This window comes from Rhinolophus ferrumequinum, chromosome 4 (genome assembly GCF_004115265.2).
Source record: "Rhinolophus ferrumequinum isolate MPI-CBG mRhiFer1 chromosome 4, mRhiFer1_v1.p, whole genome shotgun sequence".
NCBI classification, from domain to species: domain Eukaryota; kingdom Metazoa; phylum Chordata; class Mammalia; order Chiroptera; family Rhinolophidae; genus Rhinolophus; species Rhinolophus ferrumequinum.
In genome coordinates this window covers 56,247,211-56,272,469 of record NC_046287.1, presented here as the reverse complement: position 1 = coordinate 56,272,469, position 25,259 = coordinate 56,247,211, and the positions used below count along the sequence as shown (strand labels likewise).

At 53.1% G+C, this 25,259-nt stretch overlaps 2 protein-coding genes across 2 annotated transcripts in view; both read left to right on the top strand.

Moving 5' to 3' along the window:
• The window catches only part of RASA3 (RAS p21 protein activator 3), a 122,304-nt gene extending 111,865 nt beyond the window's left edge, over positions 1 to 10,439 (top strand). The window contains exons 21-24 of the mRNA XM_033104599.1: positions 3,067 to 3,275; positions 4,444 to 4,547; positions 7,131 to 7,314; positions 8,874 to 10,439. Of these exons, the coding sequence (XP_032960490.1) occupies positions 3,067 to 3,275; positions 4,444 to 4,547; positions 7,131 to 7,314; positions 8,874 to 8,949 (573 nt within the window). The 3' untranslated portion in view covers positions 8,950 to 10,439. The remainder of the gene's footprint in view (positions 1 to 3,066; positions 3,276 to 4,443; positions 4,548 to 7,130; positions 7,315 to 8,873) is intronic.
• A 1,497-nt stretch (positions 10,440 to 11,936) lies between these two features.
• On the top strand, positions 11,937 to 22,004 carry C4H13orf46 (chromosome 4 C13orf46 homolog). Its single transcript, XM_033105207.1, has 8 exons — positions 11,937 to 12,120; positions 15,954 to 16,005; positions 16,667 to 16,838; positions 16,932 to 16,979; positions 18,055 to 18,102; positions 19,295 to 19,362; positions 21,663 to 21,743; positions 21,986 to 22,004. Exons 1-7 carry the CDS (start codon positions 11,937 to 11,939, stop codon positions 21,727 to 21,729), a joined length of 639 nt encoding a protein of 212 aa, XP_032961098.1. The 3' UTR covers positions 21,730 to 21,743; positions 21,986 to 22,004.
• The last annotated feature ends 3,255 nt before the right edge of the window (positions 22,005 to 25,259 follow it).

Sequence of the window (25,259 nt, the reverse complement as noted above, 5' to 3'; positions counted from 1 at the left end):
ATTTCTTTGAAACTGTTACTTTGATCTAGTTTCAAACTTGTAGAAAAGTTACACGTCCAGACCAAGGACCTCCCGTGTCCCCTAACCCAGAACCACTGGTTTTGTCCCATTTACTGAGCATACGCCTTCATGCTCCCTGCTCATCTTGCTCCATGTGTGATGTACGTGTTTTTTTCTGAACCACGTAAATGCTTCAGCGTACTGCCTAGAAACAAGGACATTCTTCTATATAACCCCATGTAGTTACCAAAATCAGGACACCCAACGCTTAGGTAGTAGTCTTACTAACCCACAGTCCATATTTAAATTTTGCCAGTTGCCCCAGTAATGTTTTCTATAGCCATTGTTTCCTCCCAGGCCAGCATGCAAACCAGGGTCACATGGTCCATTTAGTTCTCTGTCGTCTCCTTAATGAAACATTCCTCGGCCTTTCCCCTGTGTTGTGGCCTTGGCATTTTTGAAGCACACAGGCCAGTTTTTGTGCACATACATCAATTTGGGTATGTCAGATGGTCGGCCGGGTAGGTGTGAGTGATGAGTTTTTGTCAGGAACCTGAGGTGCCTCGTCCCCTGGCTGCATGGTGTCAGGAGGTGTGGCTCGTAGTTAATCAGTGACTTGTGGGGAGATGCACTGGACCGTGTCAGTGTCCTGTTCCTCCTCAGTTTCTGCCCCATCCGCAATGGCTTTCTGACTCCGTTATTCCCTCGCCACTTTTTCTTGGCTTTCTACTGTGCGTAGCTTTCTCTTCTCCTCTGTGACAATTTATTCATTTATTTGTTAGGACTGTAAGGACGCCCAGGGCCCCATTTTATTTGGAGGCTGGAGTCCTGTTGCCCTGGGAGGATGGCCCGTAGCATTCTCCGTAGCACACGGCCTCCCTGCATGGAGCGGCATTTCCTCACTCACTCGGCAGGCTCTGCGTTGTGCCAAGTTCCTGGTTTATCCAACAGGACCCCAAGTCGGGCTCTGCCTCCTGGGAACTGGCCCCAACCCATCCTCTTCCCTCTCCTGAGTCTGTCTGCCTCTCACTCACTGACACAGCTCAATGGTCTGGTATTCAGTAGGTGCCTAAAGCCGCACTAGGTCTGTGGGGGACACTGTGGGTCTGTTCTGGCTGGGACGGGACTGAAGAGTCTCGAGGGCCTCGCATCTCTGTCGGGTCTGAGATTGGCCCCGTGGCCCAAAGTGGGCAGCATGCGCTGCACCAACCAACCAGGTGGCTCTATCCTGTCGCCTGGTCACCCTGTCCTGTCTTCTTAACTCAGTTCCTGTCCCTCCCCCAGGACTATTTGAGGCCATTTCTTTGGCAAACACGTGGCCCTGTGGCAGATGTGGATTTTTCTTTCCCTGGACCTGAGTGCTGTTAACACCATTGCACCTGCTCCAGGAGCTGGAAGGCCTGCCTGCCTCCCTTGCAGGCAGCATCCCGTCGTGTGTCTGCACCTCACCCTCTCCAGGATGGGGGGCTGGGAACACTGTGCCCTTAGTCGGCGGCATTCCCAGACGTCCACGGAAGGATGCAAGTGTGGAAAACGTCCTGGATGCAGCTGTGAGCTGTTTCATTCCATCAGGCCCTTAATTTAGGTTTAGAATAATCCCCTAATTTTAGCATCGTTATTCATCGGTCTGTTTTTTCCTGCTGCCTTCCTCAGAGCCAGCTTCCCATGGCACTCCTAGGCTAACGTCCTGTTGCATTTGGGAGACATTTTTGAAAGTTGGCTGTGTGCCAAGCCCTGTTGGAGAGGCTAGCCTGTGACATTCAGGACAATCAGGACAAAATACCTCCTTCTGAAGACTCTCCCTCCATTGGGGACCAAAGCCATACACAGATTTGTGCCGTGTGAGGCCTGTGCAATAGTGCAAGGCGGGACAAGGGACTTCAGTCTCTGGACATGAGCCCTGGCTATTCACTCAGGAACTTGGACTCACAACTCCTTTTCCCAGAACCCATCGAATCCTGTTCCTTTCTCCTCTCCGTGCATAATACCCCACCCCTTGGAAAAGGCAACCATCATCTTTCTGTTTTTAAAATTTTTATTAGTTTCAGGTGTACAAAGCAACATAAGTTAGACCCCTCAAAAAGTGATAACCCCCTCCCCCAACCATCATCTTTCTTTGACATCCTCATGCCCTCAGACAAGTCCAGCCTGAGAGTCTCCCAGGGCTCTGTCTGCCCACCTTCCCTGCTCACCCCTTCTGTGTGCAGCTGGACTGCTCCTGCTAGGAGCACCTGACCCTCCCTGCTGACCTTTGTACCTACTGTCCCTGCTGCCCCAGGACTTGTGCACCTACTGTCCCTGCTGCCTGGGACACTTTTCATCCTTGCTTTTCCCCTACTCAGCTTAATTAACTCTTAGTAGCCCTCTGGTCTCAGCTGGAGGATCGTTTATTTAGAGGGTTCTATACTGATCCCCCATTAGGTTTCACCCTCAATCAGTCCCTCGCACTGTGTTCACTTTATCTTTCTTGCTGGCTAGAAGCTCATGAAGGCAGAAACTATTTTGGGTCTACACTGTGTGTGTCCACAGGTGTTAGGACAGTACCTGGTACTTAGAAATGTTTGTTGAGTGAATAATAAATAGGAAAGGCAGTGCAGGCTTGAAGCCTCGTGAAAGAAGTAAACGTGCCTGGAATGAGGAGGAAGAGTCACCAGAGTGGTCAGTGGGGAAGGAAGGGGCCTTTCACATGGAGTGTTACAACAGCACGTGCAAAGGCCCTGAGGCAGGTCTGGAAATGAGGACAGGAAAGTGGGCAGGATGAGCTGTGAGGTACCTTGCACAGCAGCCCAACCCAGCTTAAAAAATAAGGGAACCCAAAGAAACCAGCCCATTTATGTAACAGCTACAGTCAACTTCAGTAGGTCCCATGGGGGAGATAATCCGTGCTACTCCTTTGCTTTCCACATGGAGATTCCTGATGCCCCTGGGCTGTCTAAGCTTCTGGATAACTCCAGACCCTCCCACTGCAGCCCCTGGGCTTATAGGCATCAAAGCTAATGACCCTTGTTGCTGCCAGCGGCAGCTTTTGCTAGGCGGCCCTCCTGAGCTCGTGCTCTGTCTCCTCAGATGTTCCAGGTCATCCAGCCTGAGCGAGCGCTGTACATCCAGGCCAACAACTGCGTGGAGGCGAAGGCCTGGATCGACATCCTCACCAAAGTGAGCCAGTGCAACAAGAAGCGCCTCACCGTCTACCATCCCTCCGCCTACCTCAATGGCCACTGGCTGTGCTGCAGGGCTTCCTCGGACACGGCCCCCGGCTGCTCCCCCTGCACTGGGTAGGTCTGTGCTTTTCCAGCCTCCTGGACCCTCCCAGTGTAGCCAAACGGTTATCCGGCTTGTGCACTCGACAGGGAAATTCAGTCAAGGGGTCAAGTTGGGGCTAAAATGTAGCCCCTGCCCACTCGGTAAACTGCACGCACGCAGGTTGTCTCCAAGGCTGTTCTCTCAGTCATCGAGGAGCCGCCATCAGAGAGAGCCCCTGGGCACCTCCTGACGAAGGCTCTGTGTAGACTGGCAAGAGCTCTGAGTCTTCTGGGGTCCTTCTGCCCCTGCTGGGAGTTGGAGCCATCCTTAGGGAGGGACAGGGTGGGGCTCCACGCGGAGAGAAGACCTCCCCCTAGGGGCAGGTTTTCCTGTCTTGTTTCTTCCAAGAAGAGTCTGAAAGTATTCCACCCTCCTGATCACACCCCCTTTAATTTCTCCAACTGATACACCCTTCCCTCCTTTGGAAACTGAGGCAGCCCTTCTCCTCCAGCCCTACCATTAGCTGGGCCTCTTGAGGATCCTTAGAGGCTCGTCTCTGCCAGTCCTAGGTCTGGGTGCCTTAAACCCGGCTGGGTGCTCAGCCAGTCCGTGTGCCCCAGAGACTTGTGAGAACAGTGACAACTGCTGTTTGTTGTGGTTGTGGATGTGACGAATCCCCCAAAGCTCTCGGGTGGGAACAGGAGATATGGCTTCACAGATGAAGGAGCTGACTCAGCATAAGTCCCTGTTGGGTCCCGCCCAGGAGTCTGTGACTGAGTCCCAGCCTGTCTCCCCAGAGGCTGAGCACCGTGTCAGGCGGAAGGGCCACTGCTGCATCCTTGGGCAGGAGAAGGGACCCATCTGTCCCCACTGGGGCAGCCAACTGACCCTTCAGGGAGAACGGCCCAAGTTCATCCGTCAGAGCTGTTTTTATTCTGGGTTGTTTCTTTTCATGGCAAAATAAATCTGCCTTGTTTGCTTGCTGCGTTGGCAGATCTGTGTGTAATGAGAGACTTGCAGTTCTCCAAGACTGGATGGCTACTTTTGAACGCTAATGAACCCATTTTGTAGACCACACCAATGTCCCAGCCCCGGTTGGGGATAAGTTCAATGTCGGATCACTCTATTGTCTTTAGTGATGTTTAAAAAAAATCAACATCATGGTTAATAGCATTGTGCTTTCTGTTCCTCTCACCGCAGTGGCCTCCCAGCGAACATCCAGCTGGACATCGACGGGGACCGAGAGACAGAGCGCATCTACTCCCTGTTCAACTTGTACATGAGCAAACTTGAGAAGATGCAAGGTAAGGACAGGATGAGGTCCAGTCTCTGTCACACAAGATCACAGGCAGCTTTGGGGATGCCTGGCCAGGGTCCCGATGACACATGGAGCTTTCTGCAGACGTGACCCAGTATAGGCATACCTCATTTTATTGTGCTTCGCCTTGTTGTGGTTCCAAGATACGTTTTTATCAACATCGAGGTGAGACCCTCCACCAGCAAAAAGACTATGACTTGCTGAAGGCTCAGATGTTGGGTAGCATTTTTTAGCAATAAAATAATTTTAATTAAGGCATGTACATTGTTATTTTAGACGTAATGCTATTGCATACTTAATAGCTGAGAGTGCAGTGAAACATAACTTTTGTATGTACTGGGAAACAAAAAAATGTGTGTGACTCGCTTTATTGCATTATGTGCTGTATTGCGGGGGTCTGGAACGGAGCCCCAGTAGCTGCGAGGTATGCCTGCAAACCCCTCTGAGCCTCTGTGGTCTGTGCGGTGTTATCGTGTACAGCACTGAAGGGGAAAAGCTCTCTGCAGGTTAGGCATCTCTTTGGGGGAACATTCAGTGCTGGGGACCGTGGATGGTCAAACGACCCGTTGTCCAGTCTGCAGTGCTGCGTCTCGCTCATGGGCTGTTGTATAAAGCGTATCAGGTGCCTTACTGAAATCAGCACATACACACTCTGGCGTTTCCCGAAGTCTTGGTTTTTTAAACCTTACTAAAGAGGAAATGCAGTATGCTTATTGTGATCCGTTCTAGTTGCTGCCAGTTTTATTTTCTCTTCTTCCCTGAGCTTAGCTCATAATCTATTTAACAGTCCCGTCAACAATTTTGCATCTGATAATGTGGCTTATGGACTCCTCCTTTTTCACGTTCTCCGCACTAAAAACGATTCACTCACCATTGGTCCTCAGACCTCCCCCAGGGTCTGGGCCTTCACTCCCACCACTCACCGGCCCAGACACTCTCTTTTGTGCCCTGGGATGGGATTCTTCAGGGATTCGCAGGCCTGAATTCAGAAGCGGCTTTAGCATCCGCTGTGACACAAATTGGGCAAGTCACACACCAGGCAAGCCCTTATTTCTTCTTCTGTGAAATGGGGCAGCAGTGGCACCAACCCCACTGGGTCAGTTCAAAGACTGAGTGAAGATAAACCCCATGAAGCAGTGAGCACAGTGCCTGGAGCTGAGAACGGCTGGGTCTTAGCTGCCTGTAACTTCATCCTTCTCACCAGCACCACCATTCGTCCCTTCTCTCAGGGCCTTCAGTGATCCCTGCTCTACACCTAAGCTGTAGAAAACTGCAGATCGCCTTGTCAGCCTGTTCTCTGCTAACACTGCACATGTGCCGGCAATGAGAATTTCTGTGGCCTTTCACGTTTCACAACCATTTGCTTATTCAGGTCTTAGCCCTCTCGACCTGTCCATGGTGGCTGTGGCATTCCTTTGCGTCAATCCTCTCCCTCTATTTTTATGACAATAGCACCCACGACTCACACTTCTGTTGGGCCCCAGGCCAGTGCCCCTATTTCCCAGAAGGGTTCCTTGAGGCTTTGGAGTTGAAGTAACTTGCCCAAAGGCAAGCAGTTACAACAAGCAGTGGCTTTGGGGAGGAAATGCAGGCAACCTGTCTCCAGCCACCATAACCCTGTGCTTCGCGTGAAAGAGAAGGAAGGCTGAGCTCACCGTCGGTGCTCTGGGGGCCCCTGGACCGATCCCCCTCCCCTCCTCCTCCTCTTCTTTGTTCTGTTATCCCTCATGCTTTCAGCACCTTATCGGTCTCATCACACATTCCCTTTTTCTTTGAAATTTTGAAGTTTTTCTTTGCACAGACTTGGGATTTTTCAATAAGAATTGAGAGATTTCTCCTGAGTAGGAAGGGGAAATCTCTCAATTCTTATTAGGAAGTAAAGACAGTAAAGTGGACATGGGCGCTTTCTGTGCTAATGAACTAGGGCAAGGAGCCCCCTTGATGCTGGCTCACCTGGGCCAGGTGCCCTGCAAAGTACATGTTTTCCCACCTGGTCTGTCTGTGGCCCTGCAGTGTAGGGCTCAGCTCAGGTGTTTGGGTGTTTCCTATGGATGACGAAAGGCTTCTGCGTGGTCTTTAGCAGGAGTGAGATGAGAAAGTTACCTGCTGAGCAGGTGGGGCTGACAGAGGTTTTAGGAAACGGCTAGCATAGGCTAGCATAGACCGGCCGAGAAGTGACATCCTCCAGCTCATCTCCCCAGCCTGACCCAGTGTGTGATCCAACGGGGTTTTGAGCCAGCCTGGCCCAGTGTTCAGGAATAGATGTCTGTTGTTTGTGGCTTGGTGAGCCAGTGGGGTGTGGACGGATGCACGTCCGCTGGGACAAGGGCTGGGACCCTGCCGCGCGGGGCTAGACACTGAGAAGCCTTGTTTCCTGAGCCCTGGCTTTCTAGCCCCACAGGATTCTGCTCAGTGTTGGCTGGACCCATGGGAATGGGTGCTATTTCCGGGTGCATTTGCATGTGAATGGGAGCCTTTTCCTGAGGAGTCTGTTTCGGAGGAGGACCAGGGGCAGCCTGTGTGGGTGCTCCCACTCACACTGCCTCCGGCCCTGTCCCCGGCGCTGCAGAGGCTTGTGGGAGCAGATCTGTGTACGACGGCCCAGAGCAGGAGGAGTACTCCACGTTCGTCATTGATGACCCCCAGGAGACCTACAAGACCCTGAAGCAGGTCATCGCGGGAGTTGGGGCCTTGGAGCAGGAACACGCCCAGTATAAAAGGGATAAGTTCAAGAAGACCAAATACGGGAGCCAGTGAGTATGGCGCCCGGTCTCATGGGGGGCTCTCAGAAGGGTGTGGGTGCTGGGGAAGGGGCCGCAGGGAGCCCCAGGGGTATGCAGTGCCAGGCCTGCCCGAGAGCCACCTGTTTGCAGCACTGGGACTGAGCCGGCTTCCTGGCTCCTTCCAAGCAGGGCCTCACTTGACTCTCCCGGGCAGTGTCCTGGGGGCAGCACCTCTCTCCCATCCTCCCTTCCTGCCGCCTCCTCCTTCCCACCTCCTGACTGTCCTGGACCCCTGCCCTCCTGCCTCCGCAACACATTCACTTCCAAAATTAGGCTTTCCTGGGCCAGCGACCCTGCCCCCAGGAAGTTCCGCATCTTTTCCCTCTCTCGAGCCGGGTGGCCCCCATCTGCATCTTGTGAGGGAGGGGTGCGGGTTAAGAGATTGCAGGCTCAGTCGGGCCACCTGTGTCCCTTTCACCCCCTGCTGGCCCTGCACCCAGAGACACGTCAACCGATCTGCGTCCCTCCTGCTGCTCTAAGAATGGAGGGTAATGAGAACCTCATGAGCTGTTGGAACTTTGGGTTAAATTACATTAAGGTCTAGAACAGTCCTTAGAGGCTGCCCGCATTAGCATCGCTGCCAGGCTTCCCCATCTGATAGATGTGCCCATGGACCACTGTGGCAGGGCCCACCAACTCCTACAGCCTTGGACGGGGCAGCCCCACGTGGTGGCAAATCCTCCTCCTCCCTGCCCCTTCCTTCCTTCCTTCCTTCCTTCCTTCTTTCCTTCCTTCCTTCCTTCCTTCCTTCCTTCCTTCCTTCCTTCCTTCCTTCCTTCCTTCCTTCTTTCCTTTTTTTCTTCCTTCCCTCCCTCCCTCCCTTCCCTCTTTGCTTCCTTCCTTCCTTCCTTCCAGACATGCTGTGGGTTTGGGAAGGGAAGTAAGAGGGCTCTGGGAGTTGCCTGCTTTGATCAGGTTGCTCACGGATGCTGAGCACCCGGCAAGTGCCTACCAGGTGCTGCTGACCGGTCTTTGCTCCTAGATGGGTCTGTCCTGACTCCACAAACATGCACAGCACATTCTACACCCTCTTCAACACCCCTCTATTGAGAGTCCCCGTTAGCGTTCTAAAAATGTTGCCTTTTATTAAACATAGTAAAGCCATGGATTGAAAACAGCCAGTGAAGCTGGGTCTTGTTTCCTGTGGTAGCAGCTGTGCAAGTGCTCAGGGAGCTAACAGGACTGAGCGCCTGATGCACCAGGCATGGCCCTGGGCACCAGGCATTCAGCAGACGGCACCACGCCCTCCTGGAGCTCACGGTGTCCACACGTGTGGAGGTGCACTGCACGTGCTCTACACGCATGCTCCCGTGTGCACACATGACCTATATACACTGTGATCAGGGGGTGTTTCCAGAAGCGTCTTCAGGCTAATTCTTCCTTTGCTTGTCTGAATTTCTCATATTTCTTACAAAGAATACAACTCACATAGAAAGATAGGAAAAAGACTCTTAAAAAGTGCATATGAACCCCAGCAATGGAGGGAGGCTGTGCCTCATTTTCTCCTCTCTCTCATTTCCCCTTTGTAGGGAACACCCCATTGGAGATAAAAGTTTCCAAAGCTACATCAGGCAGCAATCGGAGGTCTCCACCCATTCCATTTAAAGTCTGCAGGACGTCCCATCCCAGGATGGCGCTATGAACTACACCAGGAAAGCCACCGTGTTTGGAAAGGAAGAGGGAGAGAAAGACGAGAGTGCAGAGCAAGTGAGCAAAGGGATCCACACTTCATCTGCTTGTGTAGATAACAAAGGTCAAGCTAATGGAACTTCCGAGACTCTCGAGGAGCCGTTTTCATGGTTTTCATGCACTTTATTCGCGCTGGTGGGCAGGTGCCCTGAGCTGGCCATTCTGGACCCGTTCCGGCGAGGGCTCGCCCTCTGCAGAGCGTGTGCTTCTGTCTCATGTGCACTACTGCCTCTGCCGGTCTCCTCGGTGCCTGCACCGGGAGCCTTCTGGCGCTCTAATGTTCTGCTTCAGCACAGCCGGGACATACAAGCATTACTCTTTTCCTATGAGCCTGCTGTCCCGGTGGCCACGGGCCAATGGCCTCCTGGTTTCAGCTTTTGATATTGGTGTTGTTCCTGGCTGGAGGGTCAGGGTTGTGGCTGGGATCGGCAGAACTGCACAGAGATCCCAATTTGAGAACGCTCTTGATAGTTTAGGGGTACGGGGTGCTGCAGAGCGTTCCTGGCAGCGGTGGTATCCAAACTTCTCTCTTGGAGGTGAGAGGCCCAGTCCTGCCTGCTGCTGAGACGCACCCACAGCCTGCAGATGCCCCTTAAGCTGGCAACAGGCTGACCTGGGCGTCTGCGCAGCCCCCACTTCAAACACAAGTTGTGTTGTTTTGCTGTCAGTGGGGCTTACAAGTAGAATCCACATTTGCCACCCCTTGTGGAGTTTTGGGGAAGATTTTAAAAATAGAAACGTGCATCATTTTCAAGCTGTATTTTTTTTTTTTAATGTTTTTAATCATGTCTTTGATATAAAGTAACTCAGACCATCCAAACTTAGGCTTGTTAAAGGGGAAAGTGCTACAGTAGGGCAGAAAAGGGAACGGGGTACATCTAAGGGAAGCCAGTTACAAGTCTTCCAAAGAAAACCGAACAAGGGAAGAAATCCTGAGCTTGCAATGGGAGGCGCCTGGCCGTGCAGACGCCCGTAGACTTCTGGAATAGTATTACGTGCGCTGTGTTTCTGTGAAGCCCCTAGAAGCTGTCAGGGCAGTGGCGAGGCTGCTTTCTGTTGGGGTGGGGAGCTGTTTGTTGCGTTTTCCCACAGTCCTCATGGCTGCAGGCGCTGGCTTTGGAAAGCACTGTCCAAACACGCAGGACCCTATCCCCTTGTGCCCATCTCTGTTCTTGTTTGCAAGTACTGTCCTTCAGACTCAATCTAGATGGCAGATAGTAACCTGACTTACCACAAAAATGTTGGAGAAAACTGGTACAAAAAATAAACCTGGGGACACACAACTGTTAGGCTGCATCACACTGCAATTTTTAACATGGGTTTGTAACTTAATGTTTCTGTTTATAAGATACTAATGATTTGTGATGTATTTTACTGCGCAATTAAAACAGATGTTTTATTCTTTCTGTGGACTTGCTTCTTTCCTAGAGTGCCCACTGATAATTGCACACGTGGGAGGTGGGGTGTGTGTGGTGGAGCCAGGAGGGTAGGGAGCTAGATGACATTCCCGTGATGACAGATGAGGTCCCTCTGACATGTGAGGTCCCTCCAATGACAGGTGAGGACCTCCTAATGACAGGTGAGGTCCCTCTGATGACTGGTGAGGTTTCTTTTACAGGTGAGGTCCAGTGGTGGGGCTTTGGGTTGAGCTGGAAACAGTGACAGTCTCGGGTGGAAAGCTGTGGGGTTGGGCACTGTGGAGCCATCGGAAGGTGCTGCCGGGAACCTCCAGTGTGGAAGGAGATGAGGGTCCAGCTCAAGGAGGGTGGGAAAGACAGGCTCGATCGTGTGCCACTGTCTGAGAACACAACAGTGGGCCATGAGCTTGAGGACCAGACAGGCCAGCCTCCCAAGAGAGGAGGAGCAGAGGCTGTTGTCCCTCCCAGAGAAGGAGGAGCTAGGTGCACAGTGGGGGTTCTGGGGGGGAGATCCCACCTCCAGGGGCAACAGTGCATTTTCTCATTTCCTTGTTCCTTTCTTTTCTCCATTTGGTCTTCATTTTTTTTTTTTTTTTTTTTTTGAATTCGAACCTGAATCAGTTCTGAGAAGACGCAGACGTTTCTGGGGATGCTGTAGGACTTAGGATGGTGGAGGTCAGCCTCCTTCCCCGGGGCCGTGGACTTGGGGAGGGAAATGCTGTTGCTGCTTCTCTCCAGCCCCCCTGTCTGCTCTGGATAGAAGCGACTGTGGGCTGGGTGGGGGCGACAGAGGCGCCAAGGCAGGAGTGCCTGCCCCTGAGGGGAGAGGCCATGGGCCCCGGTCAGCCCAGACTGAGCATTCACCCCAGGACCACAGGGCAGTCCCAAGGAGCACAGAGGAGCCAGATTCACACACAGGACCAGGTCCAGCGGAGGGATCGAGGGCTAAGAAGTTCTGCCCACTGTGGGAAGACATGGAAGGGCTGAAAGGAGAAAACCCTAGGGAGCAGAAGGACCAGAAGCCCCTCTCCAGGACTCCATTAGAGTCCTTTGTCCATTTGCCTGAGTCTGGTCAGTGCCATATTTATCCTGAAAGGAAAAGAAAGATTCTGAAATACTCAAAAATCATCTAAAGGCTCGAATCAGACACAGTACCAAAAGTGCCACAGTGTCCTCCCAGAAGGCCCCTTGGCCTGCCTGGCCTCTCTGCCTCTGCCTTCTCTAGTGGCAAGACCAATGATGGCCCAGAAGGAAGGGGACCCAGCAAACCCACCTTCACACCCAAAGCCTGTGTGAAGGGCTGTGCGGGGCTGAACTCAGACCTCTGACCTCTGACTGCAGTGATGTCACAGGGGACACTTAGCAACTGGGGCATCCCCGGGCACACTCGGACTGCTCATTGCAAGAGAGGTTGGAAGCCATGCCCTCCCTCTGAGGGCGTGCCTGGGAGCCAGGGTCCTCCTCTTTCCCGTGAAGGGAAGAAGGATGGAGAAGGATGCCGCCGCCATGCATAGGAGGCACCGGCCGGGCCCCGGGGCACCTCTGGAGGTGGCCTCTGGACACCTCAAGGCCAGCGACATGGCTGATCTCCAGAGGAGCAGGAGCATGGGCGGCTTACACCAGAAGGGGGACCCTCCGAGCAGCATCCGGAAGCTGTGCAAGGAGCTAGGTAGGGGGCACAGTGGGTGACAAGCAGCGTCTCTCCCAGCCCTCCTGCTTAAAACCCTAAAGGCCAAGGTGGCCAGTGTTGCACACTGAAGTTTTCAGGCGACAGAACCCGGCTGGGGCTCTGACGGGGCCAGACACCCATTATGGATGGACAACTGGGAGTTCTGTTGGGGGCAGGAGGAAGGGGATGAGGACAGAGGGACCTGGGGAGCCCCGTGGGCCTGCAATGCCACTGGACACATGGAAAATATTGTTGCCTCGGGAGGGCCTACATGAGAAGTAGCTCAGGTTTCCAATGAGGCATTTTACCTTTGAGTCTGGCCTCCTCCTGCTTCCGGGAACCAGGCACCTCCCACAGCACAGGGTCAGCTGTGAACCTCTGGGGGACGGTGCTGCTGTTCAGACTTGGCCCTAATGTGGCTTTTAAATTGTAAAGCGTGTAGGTTTATACGTTATGTTGGGCCCTGTTCGCCGCTTCAGGATACTTGTAAACATGCCAAGCGAGGCCATGGTGTGGCCAAAATGGGGATGCATCCCCGAAATGCCCTAGTCCTTATGTGGACCTGTGCCTTGAATGTCAGCTAACGCGGGCTGTCCCACTGTAGGCATTTCGTGACAGTTTCTTCAGAGCAGCAGGACCCTGAGTGGGCTGAGTGTCTGTGGTGACTAATTCAGTCATTTGCTGGGGCACTTAGCAGTCTGGTTCTTCTGGGAAGTTCACACCAGCAAGTGGGCTTTTATGAAGTTGATCAGGCTGCAGAAACGAAACACAGTAAGCGGGAAATACAGCTTGCTTGTTCAAGCCCTAGGGGCGATGGTAAGAGGTAGAGGTGTGAAAATATTTGTTCTTTAGTGTAAAAATCCAAAGATGTGTTTATTGTTTGAGGAGAAGGAGGCGATGCCAGGCCAGCCAGCGGCACCGCGGCAGCTGTGTGTGTTCACCCTCCTTCCGTTAAAGCTCTGAGCATGGCCACATTTCCTCAGACTCACTGAAGAGGAGCAAAGTTCCCAAAAGAAGAAATCAACCTACGTCTGCTTAGGAAATATTGCAAGTAGACCCAAAGGGCGTGTCTCAAAGAATGTGGGCCATGAGCCACCCACAAGTTGGGACTAAGGTGAGGAGTCAGAGGGAAGGCGCAGTCCTCACCGTTTCTGGACATTCCTACCCAGCACCCCTGGACTTCCCCAAACTGGCTGGATAGATGGCAGGGAGGCTTCTGTGTGGCACTGGGGTTCCCAGACCATGTTGGAGGGGGTCAACCTCCTCTGGAGCTCAAGAGCCTGCAGGACGGAGAGCAGGAGGCCTCACCAGCCACACGCCAGGGAAAGCCGAAACAGGCCTTGCTGTCCACATCGTCAAATGTGGGGAAGGGAAAATCACGTCTCTCTTTTGACTGATTCTTTTCTTTTTGCCAGATACATAATATAAGAAGGAACAGGGTTTGAAGATCTGCCTGGGACAGCCCCATGTCTTCTAAAACAGGCAAACACAAGCACAAGCACACACACACATGGGCTAAGGGGCTGCTGAAGATTTTCCTAAAGAAGTCGATTTTTTAATCCCCACTGGAAAAACTATTGATTCTGAATCATTCCAGTCCTCTTATCGGAGGTTGAGGCTGGACTGTTTCTTTTCTCCCTGAGGGGTGTCTTGAGAGCTATAGTAGTCCCCCCTTATCCACGGCAGAAGTGTCCCAAGGCCCCCAGTGGATGTCTGAAGACATGGATAGTACTGAATCGCATATACGTACACACATACCTTTTTCCTTAAAGGAAGCGCTTTACAGCTTCTGTTTGGCGTCACTGAATTGCCAGCGTCACTGCTCTTGTGCTTTGGGGCTGTGACTAAGTAAGATAAAGGTGACTTGAACACAAGCACTGAGATACCATGACAGTGGGTCTGAGAACCAAAACAGCTACCAGGTGACTAAGGGACAGGTGGGGTGCACAGTGTGGATATGCCGGGTGAAGGGGTGATTCACGTCCTGGGCAGGACGGAGAGAGACAGTGAGAGGTTTCATCATGCTACTGAGAACTGCACACAATTTAAAATGTAGGAATTGTTTGTTTGTTTCTGGAGCGTTCCATTTAATATTTTCAGATTACAATTGACCCTGGGTAACTGAAACCTCAGAAAGCGAAACTGTGGACAAGGGGGCACTACTTAAAATATTCTCTAAGATACAATTGTCCCACCCGCTCCCTCACACCTTGCCCTTTGCCATCAGGGCTTTGTCTCTGGCATGGCCAGTCTCTGCCTTGGTGACAGCACAGCCACAAATAAAACATCCCCTAATCCTGCATGGGCACTACAGATGAGGAGGATGAAGAATACCTAGTTCTTATCCTCAGGGATCTCAGACCAGTCAGAGATGAGGAACAGTGCCCGAATGACAAAGTCCAAGGCCGTGTGTGCTGAGCACCAGGGAGGCCTAGCCGTGATGAAAAGCTCCCTCCAAGCAGGTCACTTAACACTGGGCAGGGACCCCCCAGATCCCCAGGAAGGATGGCATTGGAGGATGGCAGAGGTCAGGGGGGATCTTCCAGGGGAGAGACAGCGCGAGAGAATTCAAGAACCAGCCGGATCGGACTCCCTAGAGAAGCAGGAACAGGGCACCTACTGGGAGCCAGCCATCACCTCCTCTGTCTGGCAGTTGCCCCCACCCCTGAGGCCTGTGAGCCAAAACAACACTGAAAGGAAGGCCTGGAGTAGCTGCTACAACTACCAAATTCTGAAAGGAAACCCTCCAGGATAGGGGCTGCTCAGAGGTGCCCTCACCAGTTCAGGTCGTTCATCAAAAGTATTACTTCAAGCTTCGTTTGCTGTGTTTGCATCCTGGGTCCTTGATGTGTGTTGTGTTATGTTGGGGGGTGGGGTGGGGGAGCAGGGGAACCAAGTTGCTTGGGGGGAGGAACAGCTACTACAGGGAACCAGTCATCTCAGCCATTCCAGGCTCAGATGTGGCCACACAGAAATGGGACCTGGAATGTCAAGGACCTTAAGTCTCCTGGAGGCTCGCTCTTAGATCCTAAAGAGGGTTAGGAAAACCTCCTCCGGAATAACTCCTCTTTGAAGACTCTGCTGTTCTGTAAGCTCCCAGAAGCAAGAAGTCTGTCTGTGCTCAGTAAAAATAGTTGATGAAACTCATACTCTGACCTGCCACAGTCACCAAAATGCAGTTTTATCTTAACTGTTTATTGCCAATCGCTACTTACAAGACACTGAGGCTGGAAGAAGTGCTCCCTGGATGCCAGGCAGCTTCTCTGAACTATTGGGTACACTGCTCTCTCTCACACCTGGACAAAAATCCTTACTAGCTGGCGTCGTCAGCACTTTCCTTGGAAAAATGACTCACTAAAACCCCCTTAGCAATGCCCTTCAGAGGAGGCCTGCCCGGTGGGTTTCCCACCTCTGCCCTCTGCTTCTGCTGCTGACAGTCCAGTGTGCTGTGACCAGGACTTCAAAGTATGGGGGTTCCCCTGGGTCTTGCACATTTATTATAACGCCGATGCCCTACGCCTTACCCCAAGTTCTGCCTAAAGAGGGCAGAGGTCTTGGAGTGACCATATGTGGGTAGGTTTGTACAGAGTGGGCAGCGAATCGGGGACAACCTGTCCCGATAAAACTCCAGACTGACTTTAGTCATAACCATTAGTCATCAGGCGGCCACGGAGCACTGCCGTGTGCCTGGAGCTGCAGGGAGTCCGGCACCCAGTGCTCTGTGGGGTGGTCCCATCCGTCCTCGCAGGGCTGAGCGGGGGGACCCTGGCCAGTGGCACTCCCACACCACATGATGGAAGTGCCGATGACAAACACTGTTCTTCCCTCCTCAGAATCTGAAGATCAAGAAAAAGACCTGAGAAGCGACGCCAAAGATACCATCTGGTAAGCAGGCTTTTTCCAGCAGAGGGGGTTTTCTAGAGGCGTGAGAAGGTGACAAGAGATGGTGGGGGCAGGACATGGGGCCAGCACCACAGTTGAGACTTGGAGGCCCTGAAGGGGCCCTGGGGTGTCCTGGGAAGACCCTGGGGACTCAGATGGGAGGGTTTGAGGTAGGACGAACCAAGGTGGGTCTCCGGGCTGCATGTCTCTTGCCCTCCCCCACACCCACCTCCCCTGGCAGCCCTTCCAGCTGCACTGTGGCCCCAGAGTCTTGGAGCTGAGGCTGCCTCTGCAAACATTCCCACTCAAATCTCCAGAAGGAGGTATTGTCTTACCTAACAGATCGCTGGGCTTGCTGGAGGCCTCACGTGGGGAAAACCTGGAGGTGCCATACTGTGCACAGAAGCAACTGAGTAGCGCTGTCCTGTCCTCGGCACCTCTGCACGTTGCCATCCCTCTCTGCCCCCAGCTCTGCCTTTGTCCACCTACCCACCTTCCTGCCCTTAGGAAGCAGGAAGGCCCTTCACATCCAGGACCCTATCTGCCAATGTGTCCAAGCTGGAGCTGCTCTCAGAGCTGCCTGATGCCCAAGAGGGAGAAAGGTGTCATCTTGAAACTGTGTCTCCACGACACCTATTCCAAACCATTGCTTCCACTTCTATAGTCAGGCAAACCTCAAGGAAGACAATCAGGAAGAGAATCAGGATGGCCTTGGAAAGTCAGACCACGAGCATGGAAAGATGGAACCAGAGGTTGAGAAGAGCGACTCAGAGGCCAGTGGTGAGGAGGAGCCGGAAGGAGGAGAGAACACAGACAAATGCCTCCAGGAGGCCAAGGTCAGGCCTTGGTCCTTTAACATCCATGTACTGCTTGCCATCCCCTGCGGTCGGAGTCCCGCCTTTATTTACCTATTTGGTGTCTTCTTACAGGAACAGGAGTCAGAGTCCATAAAGCTGAAAGACCTTCTGGAAAAAGAGGCAAGAGCTTTTTACTTTGGTGACAGAAGTCAGATGGGGAGGCCCGGCAGGCACCGTCCTGCTGGACCATGAGCACATTGTGGACACATGGCCCCAAGTCATCTGGGCAGGGCTACGGTACAAGCTGGACCGAGCCCTACGCTGACCCCCAGAGAGCCTTCCGCGCCAAGCTCTGTGCTCCTGGCCCAGTGCTGGAGCATCCTAACCCGGAACGGTACAGCTGCTAAAGGCATGCGGGTCCCTGATGGGAGGCATGTCGGTCTCCACTCGGCCCAGGGAAGCATCACCGAGCACCAGGCCCTGATGCATTGGCCAATGACACATCACAACCATAGTATGAATTGGCACAGAGCACTTTCTGAGGGAAGGTGGCTGTCATTCTCCTTTCCAATCCATGTGGTAGGGAATGGAGAGGTTGGTGGATGTGTTTTACTGGAATTTACAACATTGGTGTGATTCCAGGGATTCTGGGAAGTCTTTCACCCACCCCCAAATACTTCTCTTAGTGGTGAATAAAGTGCTACCATTGGACATACATTCCGGGCTGAGCCAAGGTGCCCATGTAGCAACTTTGGGGGAGCAGTAACTGAGCTGCTGGGTCCTTTCACATCTCAGTGTGAATCTACCAACCCCGTTAGGATCTACCAACCCCCAGGATTGTGGAGGCAGAGTTCAGGTGCTCCCCAATTAAGCAGGTCTGGGGACATGGAGGGGCTGGCCCAGTTCTGGACATGGCCTTATTACCCGGAGGCCCTGATTCTCAGAGGGTGAAGATGGAAGAGACCCTCTGGGGTTTCAAGGACCTGATGGGAGGTGAGGTGGGAGAAATGGGAAGGCCCTATTTCTCCCTGTCCACAGGTGGCCCGTGGACACCTTGCCATCCACACTGCCAACAGATCTTTACCCAGCTTTTCAGGTGCCCCCACGGAGCATTGCCAGTGTGTGGTGGTCCCAAGGGTAATTGCTCAGACCCCGGCTGCCCCAGGGCCGGGAGCCCAGTCTACCTCCCAGGAGGTCTACTCTCTACCCAGCTCACCCAGCCTTTCATCCACATCTCTTTGGTTTCCATTCACAGAAACCATCTGTGTTTGTGGAGATTGATCTCGGAGGCCATGCTGAGGAGGTAAAAAACTCTCACACAACAAAGCCAAACCACCCACCCAGAAATGCTTCTGTTTAGGGCCCATGAGGCTTTTCCAGGGCACTTGCTCCATGCACTTGTGTGTTGGAGGGTGAGGCAGAGATGGGACCAGCAGCATCAAGAAAGCTCCAGGGTGTTGAGGATTAGCCTGGGGGTGGCGGGGAGCAGGAGAGGACCCTTGCCTCTTTGTCATCCTCCCTCACTCCAGCCTGCATTCATTCCAGCACCATCAGAGACTCTAGGTCCTGGGTCAACTCTGGGGTGCCCATGGTCCCTGAAAACCTCTTGTGGGATTATGCTGGGGTGGTAGAAAGGGCACAGGTTTAGGAGTGAGGAGAGCTGGCCTCCACATCTGGCTCTGCCAGTAAATGCTCAAACAAGTCACCACACCTCTCTGCTCCTCAGTTATCTCATCTGCAAAATGAGAGTCTTAGTAGTACTCACAGCCCAGGGTTGTTTTGTGAAGCCCTCCAACAGTGTCTGGTACCCACAAAGCCTCAGTGTTAGGTACCACCACCACCACCACCATCACCATCACCATCATCATCACCATCGTCATCGTCACCATCACCATCGTCACCATTATCATCGTTACATCATTATTAGTGTCCGTAAAAAGAAGTGATTGACTCAGTGGCCTTTATGGGAGGTCTTTTTAACACAAATATTCTAGGATGTCTTTCTCCATTTCTTGGCTGTAGTAAGAAGTCATCTTTTTAGAAGTTTTTTGAAGTTATCTCTTGGCAAATTTAAGCTTCTGCCTGGGGCTTATTTTTTTTCCAGATTGCACCTTTTCTTTTTGCCCTCAACACATGCTGTACAGTGAAGAGAGCTGGTTATTAACCTCTGACGAGGTTATCATGGGGTATCCACAAGTTCTAAGGACTCAAAGAGGGTCAGCCTGGTACGGTTTGGGACTAAGGGCCCATGTCTCCTGATCTACAGTCCGGAGGTCACGGTTGCCCACATTAAGGGCACAGTTCCTTGGTCAGGAGCCCCTAATTGGAAATTTCCACTTGATGGTGTCCTGTCTCGTGGGGGGACGCTCAGGGCCAGAGCAGTCCCTATGCCCCTATCCGCTCTTTGGACAGGTTCAGGAGGCCCAGCCTTGGTGCTTGTGGTTGACTCCCTCTCCCACTTTCATGCACTACACAGCTCCTTTTGCTGTCCACAGGTGGTCACGTGTGCCATGAGAGAAGAGAAGAGGTCCCAGAAGGACATGGGGGATTTGTCAGAAGATGAGTGAGTGATGTTCAGGGGTCACCCTCAGGGAGGTGGGGGGTACTTTTCCTCTGCCATGGCTTCTGGTGGGCTCACGTGCCTTCCCTCGTCTCCTGGGCACATGCAGAGATCTAAGCATTTGCTGAGTCTGGAGGGTGTGAGAGGCAGGCAACAAGGGATCTAACTGCCTAAGGGACCTGGGACAACCTTTACCTTGAGGCCCACCTCAATCCATAGCCAGGCCCTCTCTCCCCATCCCATCAGCCAACAAAATGACCAGAATATGGAGAAGGGAAGGGAGGGAGGAAGAAGGGAAGGTGAGAGGGGGTGTCACCATATGAGTTGTAACGGCTTCTCAGTTTGGGGCTTTGGCTGCAAGGTCGCCGATCTCGCTTCTGCAGGCAGTGGGAGGACCCATCACACGTGGCTGGTTTCTCAGCAAAGCAGGCCAGGCCCCAGCTGGAGCAGTGGCCACGTTTGTCCTGACAACCTACACCCTATTGGGGTGGAAATTGTACACGGCCAGGAAGCGCATCCCCACTTCCTGCGGCCATACAGTGTCTAGGAGAGGGGGAGATGCTCCCTTCGATGCCACCCAAGGACCCACGGATCTATTTTAATTTAAACAATACAGAGAAACACGGGGAAGAAAATAGCAATTTTTTCAACGTCCCACCACTCAGTATTAACAAGTACATTATTATCTTGGTTTCTTCACTTTTTAAAAGAAAAATTTCTCTGTTTGTTTTATAAGATGGATACGCGGTCATTTAAAGTAACTTAAACACTGTGGAATAGTCCAACTAAGAGGAAAAGTTTGAATCACCCAAGTACCACCTCAGAAACAGTGAGGACTACACAGGAGCACATGGTTTTTGAAGTTTAGATTCAGGATGAAGGCTGGACCTGGGGACGCAGACGGGCACGCTCACGAAAATGGGCTCATCTGTGGGTGCTGTTTTTCTGCACAGCCAGCTATGAATGTTTGTAGCGTCATAGCCCATTGCTTAACAACCTTGGGCAAGTGGACGTGCAGAGGAAGTCTCGAGCCTCCATCCTGGGAGCTCCCAGGCCGGCCAAAGCCCTTTTTGCCCCCCCAGCAACTGTTATTATTGCTACATTTCCCCCCAGACTTGTATGTATTGGGGAGACCAATACATACAAGTATAGGTCCTTCTGCGAGGACCAAACTTCCTTCTGCGAGGAAGTTTGTCCATCCTTGCTTAGAAGATCCACCTCTTTCCTGATCTTGACTTACACAGCTAGTCACATCAGCTTTTATGATGTGAAAGATACGAGGAGGACTCTATCACACTTACAAATCAAGGCTTAAAATAGGTAGTCTTTTCGTAAGCAAACTGTTATATTTTCAGTTCTTAATGGACATGGTGATGGGTTCCACCAGACCAGACACAGCTTGGCGGCTTTATTTTCTGCCCCGAGGGCCACACAATCCCAGGTCCACCCTCTTGGTCTCTTGGTCTCAGCCCCCAACCCCCTGACTCAGCTGCCCCAGTAAATCTACGAGACGGGTCAGCACCCAGAGAACCAAACCTTGGCCGCTGGAAGCCACTAGGTTGGCGGCAAAGAGGGCCTGGCCCGGACACTTATAGCGTGTGGCGGGAGTCCCCTGTTTGTCCTGCTGCCCTGCTCACCTGCACTCTCACTCACTTCAGAGCTAAGTGTTCCCTGTCCAGCCCTCTTGGGCCAGCTCAGATGGCTGGGGCAGGCATCCACGCACTAGCAGCCTGTCAGCAGTCCCGTGGGATGCTTTGTCACCGTGCTGTGGTGGTCCCTGCCACGGAAGGGGGACCACCACCTCATTCTTGTGGCAGCCTTGGTTGGAAGTGGAAACCCCACTACCACCTCACAGGAAAACAAGCACAGGCTGAGATGTTCTGGAAACGAGCAGGGCTGGGTGTAGGTAACCATCACCTGGGATACCTGGCTTTGGTATCACTGCAGGCAGCTTGGCTCAGCTGGCCTTTTAGATCTCTCATTTTCAAGGGTGACTTCTGGCTCAGGCTTTCCAAGACAGAGGACAAAAGATATTGCAGTGGGCATCTGGAGGGGAGGCAAGCCTCGCTCTGCACTGGAATCCAATTCTGTGTGCTGGGCCCTAAAGCTGCAGAGGCAAGCACTGGGGTCCCCAGGATGTGAGGAAGTGGGTATAGCAGAGGCTGGAGCGGAGACCCTGTGCCATGCGTCTGGAGTTAAAGGAGTATTGCATGGGGCCGGGGCTCTGCACTCCAGGAGCCTGTGGCCTCAGGGCCAGGCAGGGGACGCCTCTCTCACCTCCCCTCCCTCCTCTTGGCCTCCAGGACCAGGACCAGCTGGGTGTGCTGCATTCCATACTCCACCAGAAAGAAGGTGAAGGAGAGTGTGTAGCAGTCCTGGAGGAGGTAATTCGCACTTGGAGACAGGCCGGATGGGCAGGGGGAGCCTGGGGTGACAGGAAGTAGAATAGAGGGGGCTAGGCTGTCTGCGTGACCTCCTCCCAACTTCCTCAGTCCCCATCAAGACCCACCCCTCTGGCCTGTAACCGAGGGTCTCCTCTTCTGTTTCCTGGGGTGGGCCAGACCAGGGAGGGATGAGTGATACAGACAAGCAGCCCTAAAAAACATGCCACACGAAACTTTTTCAGGGGCACCGATGACCCGGATGTGAATCACTGACCCACTGGGTGAGTGACGATGCATCTTTTAAACAGACACAATAAAGGGTGAACAGAAGATGCTCTCTCTCTTCGGTCCCTCTCAATGGATCCCCGTTCCTTCCTTTTGTGCATCTTGTTCCATGAAATGCAATTGGAGAAGGGAGGTGAGCTCAGGGATAGGTGGCATGATGGCTGAGCCTCCCAGATCACGGGTACACGACCCTTCAGAACCTGGGAACACCCTGAAGCGGTCAAATCCCCTACAGGCCTCGAGTGGGCTCTACTCTTGGAGATGGCTCTCAAGGTCGGCCCACATCACCCGGGGGCCCTGTCCCAGTGAAAGGCGAATCTGGGAGACCTGAGGTGGGTTGCGCATTGTTCCCTGAGGCCCTGGAAGCTGGGCTTTGCTGGAAGTAAAACATCCTTAAAACTGAGTGCACACACAGCACGAGTGCACAACATGAGTGTGCAGGAAGGCATGGGCAGATGACAAGCAGCATCTCTGAGACTGAGGAAAATCTGGGCCCGGAGGCCTGAGAACAAGTGAAACCCTCAAATCCCTACCACGTGGATAAGAGGTGTCTGTTGTCTCAGTCCTCACCCACTGTGACCTCTGTCTAGAAGACAACAGGCTCAGCGACAGTCAGAAACAGCATGCTGAGATCAGGCCCCAGAAATCAGCTTTCCTGGGCAGGGATGTTGAGCTGTGGACACACTGACAAATGAGCAGGTCACACACAGAAAAGGCCGCTCTGCCATGTGCTTGTCGCACCCGAGGGCTGGGGGCCACTGCTCGTCTTCTTGGACAAGGAGCTGTCAAGCAACATGAGGCCCTGGTCCCTGCGCCTGACCACCAACTGCTGCCAACTAGGAAGGCACCCAGGAAGCTCCTAGAGAAAGAGCTGGTTTGTCCCTTGGCCAGTGCAGGAGGAAGGGGCCACTGAACCCCAGCTCCCTGTGCCCTCGCCACACAGCAACCCTGGCCTGAGTCCGTCCTCTAGTCCCTCTGCACCCGGCACTCGGCCACAGACCAGGAGGGTGACTGGCCCCAGCCAGGTCACCCTTCTCCATCCATCTGTTCATCTTCTCTATCTTGCCGCTGCATATGGCTGGCCTTATTCCAAAACACGTTCTGCCTGTGCTGCTCTATATCATTTTGGGGGTGTCTGCAGGGGGAATTAGTTCAGGGCACCCCTGGGTGGGAAGAAGGGCCCGCAGGAGCCCAGGGGGGCCTGGTTTGTAGGTGCGGTGATTGTGGCTCATGCCTCCTGGTCACATGCTGAGCTCCTGAGCAGTGGGCAAGGGACGCCCTGGAAGCCAGAGACCCTTGAGGGAGGAGATATGCAAGAAAAGTCTTGGGACTCTACTCTAGGAGCTCCCAGGCTGGCCAAGGCCCCTTCTGCCCTCTCGGAGCCTCCCACGGAGCAGTTGCTAACTGAGGAGTGTGACTGAAGCCCTGCTCAGCCCACCCCTTCTTCCTGCCAGAGAAATGCACCAGTCCCCAAGGGTGATGAGGGGAGGAGGTGGGCCTTGGAGCTGAGAAAGAGCAGACGACCTTGAAGAATCTGTACGCCCACAGAGCAGTGAGAACTGTTTATTCACCACCTGTGACACAATGTACCACAGCTCCATGTTTGCTTCAAAGCAGGAGGGAAACCAGAGCCTCCAGCCTGAGCGCCCCTGGTGCCATCAGAACTGCTTCTGCCCCATCTCTGCGCAGAGGCTAGGTCAAGGCGGAGTGGACCAGGCAGCAGGCGAGGGCATAATGGAACACCTCTTGCACAGGCCACGACAGTTGGCAATGAAATGGCCATTTAAATTTAGGGAGGGGTGAAGCCAAGTTTCCCAGGCTGCCTGTGAGTTGTCTTTCTCCTGGACTCCCCCTTCCTCTGGGTCTCCCATCAACCCAGCCTACGGGGTGGGAGTAGGAGGGGCACTGATGCAGGCTCACCCAGTGGCACTTTCCGTCATAAACAAGCTTAGCCAGTGGTCCCAGGTAGTGGTGGCTCCCTTTGCCCCAGGCCCCAGGCCTGGCCCAGTTTCCTCCTCAGTCCCTGCTGGGGGTTGAGAGAGGCCAATAGAGCCCTCCCTGGGCAGGGACCGGGCGGGCCCCAGGCAGCCTCGGCCACTTCCAGTTCCCACGCTGCTGATGGAGCAACACCAGTTACAATGCGTGTCCTTTCCTGCGGCTCCCAAACACCCCATGGCAATGCCTCCAGCTTATTCTTTCCCATATTATTATTCTCCCTCAAATCCAATATTTTCATTATAGGCAATATGGGAAATAACAAAAAGTGTGTAACTTGTCATCTCATTACCTTCAGATTATCACTGATAGAATTTTCATATGTGTCTCTGAAATGTTTTCTCTCTGTCTAGATATATATGGAGAAAGGACAAGCAGCCGTGACAACTGTGCCAACAATGGCACACACTTAGAGAGCAGAGGAGGTGCGTGCTTTGTGCCAGGCACAGTAAACTGTCCTGAGCAGTTTTGCAAGTTGTAAAATCATTAATTCTACAACAACCTGCAAGACGGGGTCTAATATCAGTCCTATTTTCTTGCCCAGGAAATGGGGAGCGGGGTGCACAGGAGGTGCCTGGTTTCTGAGTGTGGAGGGAGGGGCATGAGGAACTCGAGGGCAATCCAGTCACTAGCAGGGTACCCCCACTGGCTGCTGCCCTCAGAGGTTGCTGTTCCCCGAGCGCCAAGCTACACATGCTGTTGCTGCTACTGCTGCTTATTTCCAGTCTTTTCCTGCTGCCTCCACGGAAAGCGATATAAAAGGGATGTGGCTCCGGCAGCAAGCCCACCCCTTTCTAGAAATGCTGAATGAGCGGCAGCGCTTGCCCGCTGCGCCCTCTGGTGGTAGGTCTGATGCAGCACCCTCACAACTTCTGTTTCACAGTCTGGAAGTCACCAAGGTCTGAGATCTTTGACCAAGAGGAGGCAGCAGAGTGATGCTTCGTCACTCAGAAAATTTTAACTCTCATTTAATTAATTCACTAAAGGAGAGGCTAGAATATAAATTCGTTGTTGGGCATCCGTTGGTGGGCAGGGCGAGGGTGGGAGGAATTTGACCCAGGGCCTGTGTGTACTGGACGCTCCAGCCCCACAGGTTCAGGGCTCAGAACTTATATGTGTCACCCACCCAAAGCTCAAGTACCCAGGCCACTGACTCTCCCTGCCCCATGATCTCATGACCCATGACCCCACGAGCTCTGTAGAACAGACAGACGATCTCCTTGGCACCTCTTATCT